The 14860-nt window shown below is 31.4% G+C and overlaps 1 protein-coding gene across 1 annotated transcript; it reads right to left on the reverse strand.

Moving 5' to 3' along the window:
- Positions 1 to 3505: 3505 nt before the first annotated feature.
- LOC7490830 (KH domain-containing protein At4g18375) lies at positions 3506 to 10693 on the reverse strand. The gene is made up of 8 exons (XM_002305005.4): positions 10556 to 10693; positions 9625 to 10245; positions 8318 to 8809; positions 7611 to 7850; positions 7260 to 7526; positions 5533 to 5591; positions 5347 to 5443; positions 3506 to 4100 (listed from the first exon to the last, which is right to left on the reverse strand). Exons 2-8 carry the CDS (start codon positions 10207 to 10209, stop codon positions 3969 to 3971), a joined length of 1872 nt encoding a protein of 623 aa, XP_002305041.2. The 5' UTR covers positions 10210 to 10245; positions 10556 to 10693; the 3' UTR covers positions 3506 to 3968.
- Positions 10694 to 14860: the final 4167 nt, after the last annotated feature.

The following is a 14860-nucleotide window of genomic DNA, read 5'->3' on the forward strand; positions in this document are numbered from 1 at the left end:
GTTGTAGCTTTTTCATAACCAAGGTTTCAAAAATATTTTCAGTGGGATTTATGCAAATCGATGTGTGTTGCAAAACACGGTTTGTGTTGATTAACTAGACATTTTAAAAATTATGAAGAATGCAAAACACGATTTCAATCACATTACCAGCATGTTTAGTAGAGACAAAGGAGGGCAATACGACCTCCGACCTCCATGGAGGGGCACCTCCACCTCCATGGAGGCAAAGGAGGGCAATACAACCTCCATGGAGGGGCATGTATTGACGCAATGCAATTACTAGCAAATTTAATTGCTCTCCCTTTTTCTTTGTTTGTTAGGATTGGGGTTCTTGTATCGCCCAGCCCACATTCTTGAGGTTCCAAGGATAAAGAAGGGGATGCCATCCATACCTGACAATTTCTTTCTTTTAGAATAATTGTACTACATAATAAAGCTAATTTAATTCTTTTTTTTTTTAAAAAAAAAAAAGGAGTTCGAAACTAAGTTTTGAGTAAACTTTTAAGGTATGCCATCTAAACTTAATATTGAATTTATTTTTCTGTTTACTGAATTATATATTGAATTTTTTTTTATTGAAATGATGTGTGTGTGTGTATTATTATATTTTTTTTAAACTTATTAAACTTTTAAATTTTCTTAGACTTAATAATTTCTTGAATAGCAAACACATGCATCCATGCACATGGGTAACATGAAATATTAAAAAATTATAAATCATAGAATATAAATAGAATATATTATGTTAAGATATTATTAATATGCTGTTGTCCTGGCCAATCATTTAATATCTCAAAAACACTATAATAAGATTTAACCAAACATTATTTTTCTGCTTTAGATATTTATAAGAATAATATAATAATCAATTACCAAACACTATTTCTAACATGACATCATATAATACAATAATCAAAGTGCAATGTATTTATGCCATAGCTTCTATCCCTTTAGAATTTTATATCTGTATATATATTAAAAAAATAAAATCCCCCCTCTAGTTTTTCTTTTTCCTTCATTTCTTTTGTGTTCATTGAAATTTTGTGGGTCACTTTGTACTGGTATACTTATAATTAATTTGGATTTTGAAAAAAAAAAAAAAAAGTTAAATACGTGATTGAAAAAAAAGCAAAATTATTCTCTTACGATTTTTTTCTTCTTCAGCATGTGATTGACATGCTTGAGACCTGATTATCATATAAAGAAAAAGGAGAGGGCTAAACACAAAGTAAATGGCAAAATAACACCATACGACCCTCTTAAAATGTGAAAGAATTAGAATCTCTTTCTTGTCAGCCAATCAAAACCTTTCAACAACTCAACAACCAATCAAACGAGCACAAATCTAAATAACAGACACTGCTTAATTTCTCCAAAATAACTGAACGTATCACTGAGGTTAAATCAAGTTCAGATTAGTAGAATGGCAGCAGCCTCCTGTTAATCTCTCAAAATAACTCACAAAAGAAGTAGCCGTGCGGCATAATCAGCATTAGCAAAATTATTAAACATACAAAACAATGCACAAATAGGGCCAACAGATCTAAGCCACCATGGTTGAATATTTGAAAGCTGCAACTGATATGGCCAGCAAGAAACTACGAGTATGAACATCACATGATTCGCATTCTTTTATCCAGCTTCAATTTCTACTATGGGGTCAACCATGAAAAGCCCTAATCATCTTTTTGTTTGAAGTCATAGAGCTACCATTATAAATTCCACTGTACTATATAAGATACTTCCTCCTGTCTTACAAACACAGACAAGACTGGTTCTTTAAGATAGCAACTGCTACCATAGTCTTCATACAATAGTGTGCAACAAATTATCAGTCCACTAAAATATATACAAAATTGTCTAAATGTTTGTCTTCAGGACAACTATATGAATGTACAAACTATTAACATATCCAAATTGCCTTACTCTGCTACCACATATGCATATCAATAATAGTGGTATATACCACACACTCACCAGATTGATCACCCAAGACCATCATTAAGGCTACCAATTTCAAAGCATGAAAAACAGAACAGGGCAAGCCAAAGAAATTTGAAAATGACTATCGACATGGACTTTCAAGAGAGAGAAGGCCGCCACTATCAACCATAAAAACAGTCAAGTAAAAAAGAAACAGTGCTTTTGAATTATACGTTCAACTTCAACAAGTCTTTGACAAGTACAAAAACCTAGAAGGGCAATATAGACATGGAAAATTGTACTCCCCCTAGAGATTTTCAATGTAAAAGAACTAGAGTGAGATCACTTGATCATCAGTAGTCCACGGCAACAGCCGACCAATTATATGGGAAGAAAAAGGATTGGACAGAGTGGATTATTCAGATTAAAGAGGATAGCATGTTTATATTTATAACAATGCGTAAGAGAAACCATGATTTTGGATTACACTGCGAAAGGGTTAGTGCTGCTTTATGAAGTCAAGTGATGAAGTGCTCAAGCCTGAAGCCTGCAATTAGAGTGCCCAGGTTCAAGACCCCTCATTCTTAAAAAAAAAAAAATGATGTATCGAACCCAAGATGGAAAGTCTACCACTCTGACAATTGAGCCCAACCTAGAATATTTTCAATTCAAAGAACTAGAATAAGAGCAGCTGATTGTGAACTTTCTGACATAACTGAAAATATAGAGAAAAAAGGAAAAGGAGAAGGTTGGATTGGTCAGATTTAACCAAGAGCATTTTTATATTTTAAGATTGCGCAAACAGTTGCAATAAATATGGCTCATGTTTGCAGTGGAAATCTGTGGACACGAGTAGCAGCACACTACTTCCAAGTTCCAACAATCTTAGTAGAGTTGGTATAGCGACTAGAGGATGTTTTAGGACATGGGAGCGCTTTCTATTGGTGAAACAAGCATCACCAACTTAGAGAAGCTTGCATATAGTGGCATACACAAGAAAAATAATGGACCGACCCACATTCCCAGTCAGAAGAATCACCATAAAAAGAAATCAGTGACTGCCTATAACCCAAGAAACTATCTCAATACAAGATACAGAAAAGTTTGCTGCTGAAGAAAGCACAAACCAAGTTGTTCCAGAATAAATAGCTGACTGGTGAATATGGACCCTCACTGTTCAAACACAACAGTTAAGCAAGTACATTCATGTGATTTGTACCCAAGGAAACCTAAAAGCTGGAAAAATGATATTTGGAGTAAATTTTACAGGGATTTTTTAAAACGAACCCTGAAAGATTTTGATATAATAAATTGCTAGAAATACAAGTTAAAACGGGAATAAAGCCCAGAAACTAAACGATATGCAGCAAGTTGACAATTTAATCTCTACAATGAACTCTTCACAGACAGAAAGAGGACATGAGATTCTGAAATGAAGAAAAGAGGATGAAGAAAGACTGGGCTCCATAAGCAAGAGTGAATGCCTATTATGATGCCATACTATCAATTCAAAACAGAGGAAATCGAGTAGAGATTCATCACAAATGCAACAACTTGCATCGTCAGTAGAAAAGATCCCTCCTAAAAGAAGTAGAGAATGAGATTGCACGGCCAGAAAACAACACACATACATTATGAGTTTGGCAATATGGTTTCCTGAAAGTAATTCCTGGGGTGATCAGGAAATCAGAGTATAAAAACTGCTGGAAATAAGATGGACTTCCCACAGCTTAATGATAGGACCTGGTAAAACAAAACGAAAGGAAAGAACCTACAATGTTCTAAGATCTGCAGATGGAAGAATCAATCATGCAAACATCGACAGGAACCTATCACCAGGGATATTAAACCACTTGCATATCTTCCTGTTTGATCTTCATAGGCATGTTTATAAGAAACAGGAAGATTCCAGCTATCGAAGCCTAGAAAACGAAGTCAACTAAAGATGAAACCTGATGAGGCTAAGGAAACATTTGAGGAAGATGGGAAGAGAATTCCAAGATTTTTACTATTCACCTTCAAATATCTGGAAATATTGTCAAGGCTTAAGTGGCCATAATAAATGCCTGGATCAAGTTTTCAGCAGCCTGTTTTTGCTCCGGTTTGCCAGATATATAAGCAATACGATCACCCCTTGCAGACTTGGCATCAGAGATTTCTATCATTGCTCCTGATATCTGAAATGTCGTGAAACATAAAAAAGGAAAGAAAAAAAACTGATACCCATGAGAACTCCATCCAATCAAAGCAGATTGAGAGCAATGATAGGGGAAAAAAGCATTGATAAAAGCAGATTTCAAAATATTTTCTGAACATTATCAATGTACAAACAAATGAAAATTTTAGAGAAGATGCATATATTAAGCCAATATTCACAACTTTTGTATCCCATGTTTGTTATTTTTTAAAATTAAATAGAAGTAATATGAAGATCAAATGCTTGTATTATGATAAGCATAATAACAAAATATCATTGCACAACCTCTAGCTGACTTGAAAATTTTTGGTCTATTAAATGTATTATGACCAGGTACTGCATCCCCGCTTTTCTCAAGAAGAAACTTTAACAATCCAAACAGTGATCATTACTACATACTAATTAATCTGTTGTGCCCTGAAGCTACTGTGTAGCAACTTGAAAACAAATAAACATATGATACGGAGGAAGCAAGGTATGGTGGTGGACTGTTAATAGCCTTACATGAGGGACCAAACCAAGCAAAGGCATTAGTGATACTGCCAACAAGTATCTCGCGAGTTGGCAAACTGTTTTCACAATCCAAACACCATATCCAATAATTTAGAGTCATGAATGCTGGATTGCTAACTTCTTTCCTTTCTTTTGCGAGTGGAATATTTCAATAGATTTTTACATAACCAGCCTCAGTAAGATATACTTCTTCATGGCTGCAGATATCCACATTTGCCACCAAACTATAAGGCCATAATTAAAAAAACAAATACCTAGCATGAATCTACCACACACTCACGCTATTTATTAATTTTTAATAAGCCAAGCAAAGCTATTACTGATAGCCAACAAGCATCTGGTGAGTTGGCAAACTGTATTCACAATCCAAACACCGTACCCCATAATTCACTGTCATGAATGCTGGATAGCTAACTTCCTTTCTTATGTGAGTGGAATAGTTCAATAGATTTTTACTTAACAAACCTTAGTAAGATATACTCGTTGTTGGTTGCAGATATCCACATTTTCCACTAGACTAAAAGGCCATAATTAAAAAACAAATCCCTGGCACGAATCTACCACACAATCATGTTATTTATTAATTTATAACAAGCCACAGAAATGTACCATCACTACAAATAGTTATTGCACCCTTCTCATAAAATACAAGAGTAATTCACTAAAATTCCCTAGGAAAGATCCAGGAAGAAAGACAAAAGGGATGAACAAACCTTTCGGATGTTGGCTATATTTGCTCCTCCTTTACCAATCACTTTACCAACTGCATTAGCAGGCACCAGCATTTCAAGAGTTGAGGGTGGAGGCAATCTGCATAAGTGCAGGAAATCAGCTTGCATGAGCAGTATAGAAGTCAAAGAAAACAAAATTCAGGGCTTTCAAGAGCACAATGTACTAACCCTTCATACAGCTTAGACAAAGAATACGAGGCCAGAGAACCATAGCTATTTTCTCCCATCTAATAAGGAAAAAAAACTGGGAAATATGAACGCCATATGAAGCAAGAAAAGAAATAATAAAAAAAACCCCATTAAAAACTGCAGCAATCTCTAGTAAATGAATATCATTGGCGCAGTTTTAACAAAGCCTCATAAGGCCACACTCCTAAATGCTTCTGATGGAGAAAGATTTATGTAGCATTTGATGCACGGGCTGGAAGTGGAACCCCAGTTTTACTGGTGTTCAGCACAAGGAACAAGTTTTTAATCATTTTAAACCAGCTTTTTTTCCCACCTTCCCCCGTGCTACAACCTTATCCCTCTTATCCTGTGCAGTCCTGCTTAATCTTGTCTCGGTAAATGCTCCCTTAGGGAGTAATCTCTTACCACATTTTTTTAATAGTGTCAGATTTTTGGTAGTGTTCTTTGCTTTTTGAAATGAGTCATGGGTTGTGTGCAATTCAGAGTATCAGGTTTGTTTTATGATTTCTTGTGTGAGGTTCAGTAGATGGAAGGACAGTGAGATCTGGCGATTCTATGCTGTTTCTTCTGTTTTTTTTGTATCCAGATAAAGAGAAATCCTAGGGTTTCCAAGTATATGCCTTTCCATCCAACAAAGAGTTCAAATATTGTAGTGTCTTTTCCATATTCAGGGGCAGGGAAAGAGGGGGTGTTTTGCAGCAGATATCAGCAAGACTGAAGCAATCTTTTACATTCAGAATCTCTTCGCTGTTATTTTCCTGCTAGAGGATGATTGATGCAGTCAAGAAAATGAACTATTGAAGTTTTACTTATAATTTTATTCGTTCCAGGATTTTCTTTTTTTCCTGGGATTTAGGAATTTACTATTATTAGGACTCCTTTTGTATTTTATTTTAATAAAGATTTTTTTTCTTCATTAGTTTAGGACACTTTAGGATTTTGTTGTTGCTGTATGAGCACAATTATTATACATTTTGGAGTATTTTATGATAAAAAAAAATTAGAAATTCAGTTTCAACTTTTAGAGTTGGATTCCTCTTGTTTATATTCTATCTTCCTATTGTCTTAAACCAATTGGCATCGAAGCAAGATAAACAAGTATCAAACCATGAGGCATCAACCTCACAACACTAGAGGAAATCCACCTCTAAAAGTTGAAACTGAAATTCACGATTTATTACCATAAATGGCTTCTCCAAAATACAAAATATTTGTGCTTGCATAGTCACACCAAAACCTTACAGAATAATAAGTTAGAGAAGGAATCAAATTTCCTACTAAATTAAAATACTAAAATGCCATAACAATAATAAATTCCAAGGAAAAATCAATATATCCTAAATAATAACAGAGCTCTAAGAAACTAAAACTAACGAATCAAAAGCAAAACTGCAACAGTCCATTTTCTTGACATCATCAATGACCTATTCTCCAGTTATCTTATAGAAATAATTATTTTATCTTAAATTGATTTTACCAAAGAGATGGAACATTTAATGTAGATCAAAAAAATAAAAGTGAAGGAGCATTTGAAATGATCAATTTATCATTCTCCTAACTCACAGTAATGGCCCTCCATCAACTGCATGGTCCGAAACTCCAAAATCAATGTACCATAAAACTTCATACTAATTTTGAAAAGAATACTAAATAACAACTATCATGACCAAAGAAGTTGAATAGAAATTTCACCACCAGCTACATACCGGTAAGGATCCATATCCATAAAGGCTGCTTGATGAAAACAGGCCCAAACCACTGCCACTTTCAGCCCTCTGATCATAACCCATTGGAACAACTGGAGGAACAGAAGGCAGGATAGATGGTATAGAAATACCAGCATGAACAGGGTAGACAGAATCAGTACCAACAGAAGAATTCAGACCACCATCCTTTTCTTTCAATACATCATCTCTGAGCCTTAGAACAATCTGGACAAGTGCATCTCTCACACTACCAACTTCTCCAGCCACCTATCAAGGAACAAGGTCAACCCCAAAAAGTATTTCCAATTGAAAAGGATAAGCAAGAAACGAGGTTAAGTTCAGAAATCAGACCTCAACAAGTTCATCATTACTATCAGCACACTTAAGTTTATCCACTTTTGAGATGCAGACATCAGCATTAGTTCTCTTTCGAATTTCATTTACAATTGCACCGCTTTTTCCTATGATACACCCAATAACTTTAGATGGAACAAGGAATCGAATGCCAACAATGTCATTGTCTTCATCATTAATCTTTCCTTGAAGCAATAAAATAGCTTCAACTGCCATGGATTTCAAATCATCGGGAGACTGCCAAATGGTAAACATGGATAAATTAAACCCAACATATATCATGAGATATATAAGCATATTGATAAGCCATATCCAAAGCCCACACAGCATTTGCCATATAGGTAAAATTGAACAAGTTTTGCAAACTTAAGCCACTTTTCACAGAATAAAAACGAATCCAAAATTGTGATGGAAATCATAAATTACTTGTTTTATTTGTTTAGCTCAGTGACAATGGACAAAAATCGATATCCACGCTGAACTCTAGAGACTGCAATATGACATATGCTGTTGTTCATTAAAAAAGTGCAGGTTGGCATTCCCATTTAAGTAATCTTCAAAGACAATTCAACTCTCTAAAGCTCTAGAAGAATTGTACATTTGATGCTCTCTTTAACAACATCTCTATACAAATCAATGCAGAAACATGCAGGGCTCTTGCATCAACTCAAAAGAAACAAATCATAAACAAAGGTAAACCATACCTCAGTTGCAATGACTGTAATAATACACTCATCTCGATCAGCCTTAGTGTCATCAACCTCAATACGAGCACCACTAACCTGCCTTATGCTTTTAATGGTACTCCCTCCCTTGCCAATGACACGCCCAATCTTGTCAAATGGGCATAATAGTCGTATAATTAACTCAGATCTAGAGGTGTTGCCAAAACTGGGAACTACAGGGACTGTGGATGAATAAATGGGCCAAGAACTCCTCATATCCCCATAACCCTGAAACTCCGGTATATGTGTAGCGCCTAAGATTGGTGGAACAGATCTAGAAGAAACAATTGGATCTGCATTTGGATAGAATCCACCCGGTTGATAAATAGGGACATCTGATGATATAATGATGCTTGGAGGAGCTTCTGGTACAGTTGTCTCAAGGGGAATTTCTTCTTTTGGACTGAACTTATACATGATTGCAGAAACTGCAAACAATGCTTTCTTCACTGCTTCTGATTCACCAGTTATCTGTTCATAAGACAAATTTAACTCTTGAACCCCTCAAACATCAACCTTTACAAATTGCTAAAGAGAAGCATGGAAAAGCATTACACATTCTTAAGGAAAAGAAACAAAAAATCACATGTGAATTAATTCATAGACGGAGACAAAATCCTTAATTTTCAAGATAAAGAAGCTGCACAGTTCAAAAAACACTATGATTCTCCAGCTATGTTAATGATACATGTAACAATATGAAAAGAACTCATATATAATAAACTCACAAGAATACACATTTTTTATGTTGTCCCACAAAAAGCATCAACAGGCACTTGGCTTGCAATTTGGATCCAAAATTCAACTTAACTAAAGTAACTGCATCCTTAGCCTTAGTGACACTGACATCAGTCTCAAGCTGAAGAATCTAGGTTTGAAACCTCTATCTGCCATCTTAAGCTTTAGTGCAGCATGAACACAGCCTAGAGATCATCTACAAAAGTTGTTCAGGAGTTTGGATTCCATCATGATCAATGGCAATTCACACAAACAGAACAGAATGAGAATTTCATGATGAAAGTGAAAGAGCACCTAGATTTTTTAAGCCCTCAATGAACCTTACAGTAAACAGCCTTTTAAATAACAGTTTGCATTTTTGTTGGGCTTTTCCTCAAGGAAAAACAATTTCAACTGTTAAAAGATACACACACATTTTGAGAGAAAAAAACAATATAGAAGACAAATTAGAAGCTAATAATTAGAATTTGATTAATTTTTAACAGATAAATTCAGCATGAATAACCTCAACAATAAATCAGAAGGAAATTAAAGTCCCATGTACTAACCAGAAGAAAGTTGTCAAAGTCCATAGCACATGAGTGAGTTGGATCAGAGGCATCTTTGGCAGTGATTTTAATGTTGGCTCTGGTCTTGCTTCTCAATTTCTTTATAGTTGCCCCAGCCTTACCAATAATATTTGCAGACTGGCTAGTTGGGACAAGAATTTGGCATTCCTTCTTATCTCTGCATCTCTTGTCAGAGTCCCCAAGAGCTGCAACAGCATTTGAAATTGCAGCATGAACTTTAAGAAGAGCATCTTGTGCAGGACACAAAGGGTCAGCCTGATGGAAATCATCGTCAACATCAGCATCTCCCTTCTCCTTGACATTGCAATAAATTGTTATGACCCTATACATGGCACCTGGAAACGGGTCCACCACCTTAACTCTCGCCCTCGACTCATTCCTTATGGAATTGATGACTTTTCCACTTTTACCAATGACACTTCCAATAACCTCATCAGGGCATAGTATTCTATACACAACCAGTTCATCATTATCAGTACCTTTATTATCTTTGTGCCTCTTCTGATTATTGGTATCCCCATCATAATCTCTTTGGGGACGCGATCGTTTGCCACTCTCCACCATTTATTACTATTACTATTACTATTATTATTGAAATACCTGAAACAATTAGATAGAAGCAATTTAATAAATAGTTCATCCATCACATACAATCATGGTTTTTATATTTGATTATCACAAAAAGAAAAAAATTACTTTGAAAATACTTATCAATCCCTTCACTGTCTTACATTATCTCAGCATGCATCAAATACATAAAAAATCATAGCAAAAAAGCAAAAAGAAACTAATCTGTAACAGTTCCAGTATCCAATCAAAGAAAAAAAAACAAAAATTGCTTTTGGAATGGAAAATTACGAAAAGCAGAGCAGATAAACCCAATGAAATTTAAAGCTAAGAAAAAACGTACCTGTTATAGTGAGTTGAATGAAGGGGAGGGAAATATATATTATTATAAATAAACCCTAATGATGAGCGCGGAGAGAGAGAGAGAGAGAGAGAGGACAATGAAAAAGAAAAAAAATAAGGGAAAGAGACGGGCAAGAGGTTGTTTTCTTTTTATCTTTGAAAATGTGTCTGCATGGCATTTTAAAAAATGTGTTTATGTGAAGAAAAAAAACAATAAATGATGATTTTTTTTATAGTATTTATGTCCTTATATTAAAAATCAAAGAAAATTTAAAAAAAATATTTTAATATATTTACAATTAAAAAATTACATTTGAAAAGTATCATATACTATAGTTTTCACGTATATTAATTAATATTATATTTAAAATTATGATAAAGATTATTTTTTAAAATGTTTTTTACTTGAAAATATATCAAAATAATATATTTTTTATTTTAAAATTTATTTTTAATATCAACACATCAAAATAATTCAAAAATTATTAAAAAATTAATTTAAAGTGAAAAATATAAATTTTAACAAAAATCATATTCAATCTCAATTTCAAACAAACTTTAAATATATATTTGATATTATTATAGCTTTTAAGATTTTAGCTAGAAAAAATAGTTTTTTCATAAAAATATTTTAAATGAAAGTTTTGAGTACAAGTCAAGTAAAATTTTGGTATAATAATTAAATACAAATTTTCTAATTTGTGATTAAAACAAAATTAATTTCAATCAGATATTATTATACTACTAACAAATCAAGCCGAAACCTCCTTAAGACTCATCTACTTACTTTACTCATTAACCCAAAAATTACTTTGTTTATTTTTTTATCTTGTTCTTTAAGGTTGTTTTTTTTCTCTTAACAACGTAAGATAGTTTTTAAATAAATTATAATGTAGTTCCTACTAAATGGCATGTGTTACATTGTAAATCGAACCAAAATATTTTGAATATATAAAAAATGTTTAGTTTACATTAAACTTTTTTATAATGTTATTCAATTTAATTTAATAAAATAATTTTAAATTCTCCTGATTTGATTTCTTATCTAGCTTAAAATTCAAATCAAATCTTAAAAGAGTTACCCTAACATGACCCAATCAACTAGAAGATTTCAAAAAATAACTTGGAATACCACTAAAAATATAGTTTGACTTTTAAAAAAAATTATTTTAATATATTTGCAAGCAAAAAATTACTTTTGAAAAGCATCATATATTACAGCATCACATACATACTAATAAGGTGTTTAAGAGTGTAGTAAATATTACTTTTTAAAATGTTTTTTACTTGAAAATGCATCAAAATAATTTTTTTTTATTTTTAAAATTTTATTTTTAATTTCAACACATCAAAACGATCCAAAAATATTAAAAAGATAATTTGAAGTGAAAAAAATAAATTTTGACAAAAAACATGTTCAATCTCAATTTTAAATAGACTTTAAATATGTGTTTGACATTGATATAACTTTTAAGATTTTAGCTAGAAAAAATAGATTTTTTATAAGAATATTTTAAATGAAAGTTTTTAGTACAATTCATGTAAAATTTTGGTATAGTGATTAAATAAACACTTTCTAATTTGTGATTAGAAAAAAATTAATTTCAATCATATCTCATCACACTGATAAAAAAAACCAAGTCAAAACCTCTTTTAGACTCATCTAATATTTTTTAAGTAAATTATAACATAGTTGCTACTAGATGGTGCGTGCTATACTGTGAATCGAATCAAAATATTTTGAATGTTAAAAAAAGGTTTAGTTCACATGAAACTTTTTGACAGTATTATTAAATTAGACCCAACAAATCAACTTTAAAATCTCTTGATTTGACTTTCTTATCTAGCTTGGAATTCAAATCAAATCGTAAAGGAGTTACCCCCACATAACTCAATCAATTTGAAGGCTTCAAAAATAACTTGGAATACCGCTTAAAACATAGTTTGAATTTTTTTAAAAAAAAAATCCAACATGACATTTAAAAAAAACATTGAGATGATGATATATTGAATCGACTCAGGTCAACTCGTCAAACTCACAACCCGTATGATGGACTCCACCAGGTTTAATTACTTTTTTTATAAACTATTTTTTATTTAATTACTAGATAAAAAATTGATCACCGAAAATTAAACTTCAATTAATTACAACTTTATATAAAGCAAATTGAAATAAATTATAAAAGCTAAATTATTAACAAACTTTTTTTAACTAGGAAACAAAGGGATGGTATTTATGCTTTACACAATAAATTAAGAAATATGTGCACTGATAAATAAAAAAGAATTGTTAAAACTAATTAAATATTAAAGTGAGAAGGCACATGCAAATGTTTTTAACAAATGATTTTTATTTTTATAAAAACATTATACAAATGTAGTTAATTAGTAGAAAATATAAGAGGTAAAAAATTCAAGACAAATCAAAATAGTATTTTTGACATATCATACAACTAAAAAAATATAAATATATAAATATTAAAAAAAAAAGCTAATTCAATAGAAATAATTAATGGAAAGGGATAAAAAAAATTAAAAAATAGCGAAAAAAAATGGTAGGTATTGATGGTCCAAGTCCACACGTCTGTCCTTAATAAAAAAACCTACACTTGCCTAGGTTTTTTTTATTTTCCACTCCTTTTTTTTTTTGCAAGATGGAAGCCGGATGTCTATTATTAGATATTTTTATCACATCTAATGATCTTAAATTAGAATTCAAGTTTTTAGATTAAAAAACCTAATTTTAAGTTATTTTTACTTAAAAACAATTAAAATCATAAAACCCTTTATAAACCACTTATCAATCCTAAAATCACTTTAAAAAAAAAAATCAATAGCATAAATAAATCTAAACAAAACCTGATTTATATTTATAGGAGAGATCCTTCATTATCAAACTTTTATTATTGAATGAAACTCGTTAATACTAAGAACAATAAGAATTAAAATGTTAAGAAAATGAATCTTTAAACCAAAACTAAAATTATAAAAATTAAAGGGATAGTAAAGTAAGAAAAAGGAAAATAGATGGACTAAACAAAACTTTTTTTTCTAGTGAATTTGAGATTAACCATGAGATCTCTTCTTATTTTAAACCTTTTCCTCTTTTGTTAAATTTTTCTTTCCTTAACAAGTTTTAATAGACTGGTCATTAATTTGGACATAAAAGGCTATAAATGAAAGAAAAATAAAATTGAGGATAAAAATGAAAAATATTTTGAGTTACTATGAATTTCTACCGTGTTTTATCTTGACATTTTAGTATATTTTGTAATCTTTTTTAAAAAATAAAAAATTATTTAGTTGGTTCATTTTGTTTTATATATTATTTAGGTGGTTAACATTTGGGCTCTTAGACGACACGTTGTCAGTCTTTTTTGCTCAAAATAATTAGGATCAGACAACAAGTTGTTTATCTCTTTTAAAAATAATAATGAAAGAATAAAACTAATCAAGGTGTGTGGCTTGAGCTTGAAAGCCCACCCATGCATTTGAGCTCTTCCTTATAATGGGCCAGACATGCTGGGTCATAGGCTCGCATGCCTCTCGGTTCTTTTTAGTCTTTTTTTTTTTTACTTTTAAATTTTATACTAGGTTAAATACAAGTTCAAGAGAGAAAAATTATTGAGCCTAGTTGAGTTCATGACCCGAATTACAGGTTTGACGGGTTAAACCACAATGCTCAAGTTATTATTATTTTCTTCTATTTTTGCATTTTTTAATTGATACTTTTTTTAAAATACTTTTTTTTTAATTTAACCCCCCTCTCATATGAAGTTTTTTTGTGTGCTTATTTAATTTTTTTTAATAGAGTTTTTATAATATTTGAAGAGATTATTCTAATTCATCTATAATTTTTTTTATTTTTTATATAGATAATGTTTTTAAGTAAAAAAATATTTATATAATATGTACAACCTTGTATAATATTTTTTTCCCTTTTATTTTACTCAAACAATTTCATCTAGGTGTCTATTTCATTGAATAAAAAACTAATTTTAATAAAACAATAGTCAGCAAACATAATTGAGTAAATATATCATGTTACGAGATTAAATATCTTGCTATGCTTCGTTCTTGATTTTTCTATTTGTATTTTTAGTTATTGTTAATGGTTTTTTATTTATTTATTTATTGATAATTCTCAATTTATTTAATTAGATATATTCATAACTTTTTATTTACATTTAATAATTTTTATTTTAAAAAATATATAAAAAAGTCTACATGTCAATTTTTTAATTGAAAAAAATTATCCAATCCGTAAAGTGTTAAATAGGTATCTAGTGTAGACCAAACCAAGTAA

The sequence above is a fragment of the Populus trichocarpa genome, chromosome 4 (assembly GCF_000002775.5).
Source record: "Populus trichocarpa isolate Nisqually-1 chromosome 4, P.trichocarpa_v4.1, whole genome shotgun sequence".
NCBI classification, from domain to species: domain Eukaryota; kingdom Viridiplantae; phylum Streptophyta; class Magnoliopsida; order Malpighiales; family Salicaceae; genus Populus; species Populus trichocarpa.